A 2,655-nucleotide genomic window follows, 5' to 3' on the forward strand; every position below is an offset into this window, starting at 1 on the left:
ACGGTAGATGGCAGTAATGCACATATGAGGTGGTTTGTCAAGCCCCAACCTAACCAAAAAGAAGAAGGGGAAGAAGACCCGGGAAATAACAAACAAAAAGCAACAAAAAGATGAAAACAAAGCAGGCAGAGAAAAGACAATTTACACTAAAAAACTAACTTTTGATATAAGTATTTATTGTATGCAAATAAGCACATTAAGGTAAGTTTAATGTCGTCTTAGCACCCAAAGCGAGTATATTCGGTTTGGTAGTAACAGAATATAGTTTTGGTTTGGTAGCAACATCTGGTTATTTGCGGACACTTGATGCCTCAATTGATCGTGTTTTTATTCCAACAGGTGTTCAGTGATGATTTATCTTAATGCCCAGAAAAGTTACAAAGACAGCAAAGCCTTCGCTGCAATTCTTGGAGCGGCCTTTGTGTGGAGCCAAACTCCAAAATGTGCCCGAAGTTCGAGCAGCACTCAATGCCAGAGATTTCTTCACAGAGGCAGAAGCACAGAGCAGCTCAGCTCTTAATTCCTGGGTAAGCTGTAATGAATACTTTTTAAAGTGGTGTGGGCTATGTTTTTCTTAAAAATTATTTCTGAACATAAACTTGATCTTCATATGCTGGAATTTCACATAATAATTTTCACATATGACTACATGGATTATTTTGTTTAATTTGCCTTTAATATTTCAGGTTAGGCCACAATTTGACATTTCAGTTGCAACTGCACCTCCAGTGAGACGAGGGAGGAGAAAGTGTCAGTCTGCCACAAGCATCTTGGATAGCTGCAGTCAGCTGTCCAGGAAAAATAGTGTCTGCAAATTCCCCCAATTACTGTTTAAAACAGGGTCAAAAGACCAAACTCAGCAACCAAAGGGGATCTCCAAGAAGAAAGCTATAGAGAGTACTCATGTGGGAAGGAAACCTGCCGAAAGGAGAAGGACAGTTTCAGCTGCACAGTGCTCTAACCTATCAAAGGGACAGTTTGCCTCAGTAAGAAAAAAGAGTGCTGAAACATTCTCAGACGACACTTCATCCCACCAAAGATGTTTGGTTGAACCTGACAGACCATCTGTGCAAGTGTCAGAGAGATGCAGAATTCCAGCAGTCTGTGCTTCAACACTTCCCTGTGAAGAGTTTAGCACCACTGAAGTCAGCAGTGTCTGTCCACCTCCTGATGTGGACACTCCGAAAGCAATGGAGGAAAGGAACATTTCTCCGTCTACCCCCTGTGGACATCTGCTGCTGGCTCAGCCGTGTACGCCTCCATGTAATGGGTCACCTGACATTTTGGTGGCTGACACACCAGAGAGGGACTATGGAATGAAGGTGACATGGAGAAGAAGAAAGAACTTGATGGTGTTGTTAAAACAGAGGGGCCATCTCTCTGAGGCAGATGCTTTAATTCAAAGTTGATGTAGAGATTGTAAGATTTGACTGTATTCTCATTTTAGCTGCAGATTAATTTCCTGTTTATTGGTTAATTGACTAATTGTTGCAGTTCTAAACATCATAATGCCACGTCTGACAAAGTCTGTTATGAACCCCCCTGAACAACATTTTTATGCATGAGTTTAAAATATAACTTTAGTAAATTAGTTTAATGGGTGTGATATTAAAATCTGTCTTGTGACAGACAGATTCTAATGATACTGTACTGTTTTATAAATTATGTTATATACAGATTTAATCCTCACTTGTGGCAACATATCTGGATTGTTATTCATATGCTAATGGATTTTGATAGCAGGCATATGGAAGAATGTTTAATCTATATTAACTTTAACTGAAATATCCAAAAATTAAGAGGCACAAAATAAGTACTCAAGTTAACTGTGTGATCTAACGACTGGTCTTCTGAAGGACCATTTAAGATTGTTTTTGATGATTCTGCTGTGCAATTTAAAAACAGGCATAAAATAAATGTTTATTGATTGTGTTATTGATTATTGAGTAATCTCTCAGGCTTCCTGTGACCCCTACATCTGGGATTGCTCTGCATTTGTATCCATTCTTCTAGCATTCCATTTATTGAGACAACATCCCAGATTGTGATTGGCTCTTGGTAAGTCGAGACATCACACTAAAAGTGTTGACCCTAAAAGAGCTGTGCTGATCCCTGGATGCATCCCTTCTGAAAAGAAAGATGAGCATCAGCAGGTGAAATAAGTGTTTAACAGTTACAGTGACACAACCGTTCAAAGACTTTCCCAGAAACCACTGAAAAACACTAGTTTCCATTTATGTTACATGGTAGATCATGGTAGATGCCAGACCTGTAACTTGCAGGTTTGTGAGTAGTTAGATATACCATTAATTCAGACTACCTCACAGCAGTGTTAACGTGTTCCACAAAAACATACTTTGACCCACATTTAGTTTGCAGTAAAGTTATATTGCTATAATTGCAGTTGGGTTGGATTGGACAGGTGGAAATTTAGCTGGATGTTTTTCTTCTAAAACTTTACATTTGTGATAATTCATTGCTAATTCATTCGTATACATTACTTGCATTTATATAAACTTATATTTATATAGGTTTTTATTTATATAAAATGAAAAATAAACCCCCCTCCTACAGTCAAGGCATGCACTCCCCCTTTCTGTAGAATGTCCACCAATCAACTTCCCCCTAAGTAACTGGTAAGCCAATAGCAACCCC

The 2,655-nt window shown here is 38.7% G+C and overlaps 1 protein-coding gene across 1 annotated transcript; it reads left to right on the forward strand.

Moving 5' to 3' along the window:
• Positions 1-4: 4 nt before the first annotated feature.
• rhno1 (RAD9-HUS1-RAD1 interacting nuclear orphan 1) lies at positions 5-2,320 on the forward strand. Its single transcript, XM_085137679.1, has 3 exons — positions 5-201; positions 340-527; positions 687-2,320. The coding sequence occupies exons 2-3, from the start codon at positions 363-365 to the stop codon at positions 1,407-1,409; spliced, it is 888 nt and encodes a 295-aa protein (XP_084993805.1). The 5' UTR covers positions 5-201; positions 340-362; the 3' UTR covers positions 1,410-2,320.
• Positions 2,321-2,655: the final 335 nt, after the last annotated feature.

Source organism: Neolamprologus multifasciatus, chromosome 17 (genome assembly GCF_963576455.1).
Source record: "Neolamprologus multifasciatus chromosome 17, fNeoMul1.2, whole genome shotgun sequence".
In the NCBI taxonomy this organism is placed as follows: domain Eukaryota; kingdom Metazoa; phylum Chordata; class Actinopteri; order Cichliformes; family Cichlidae; genus Neolamprologus; species Neolamprologus multifasciatus.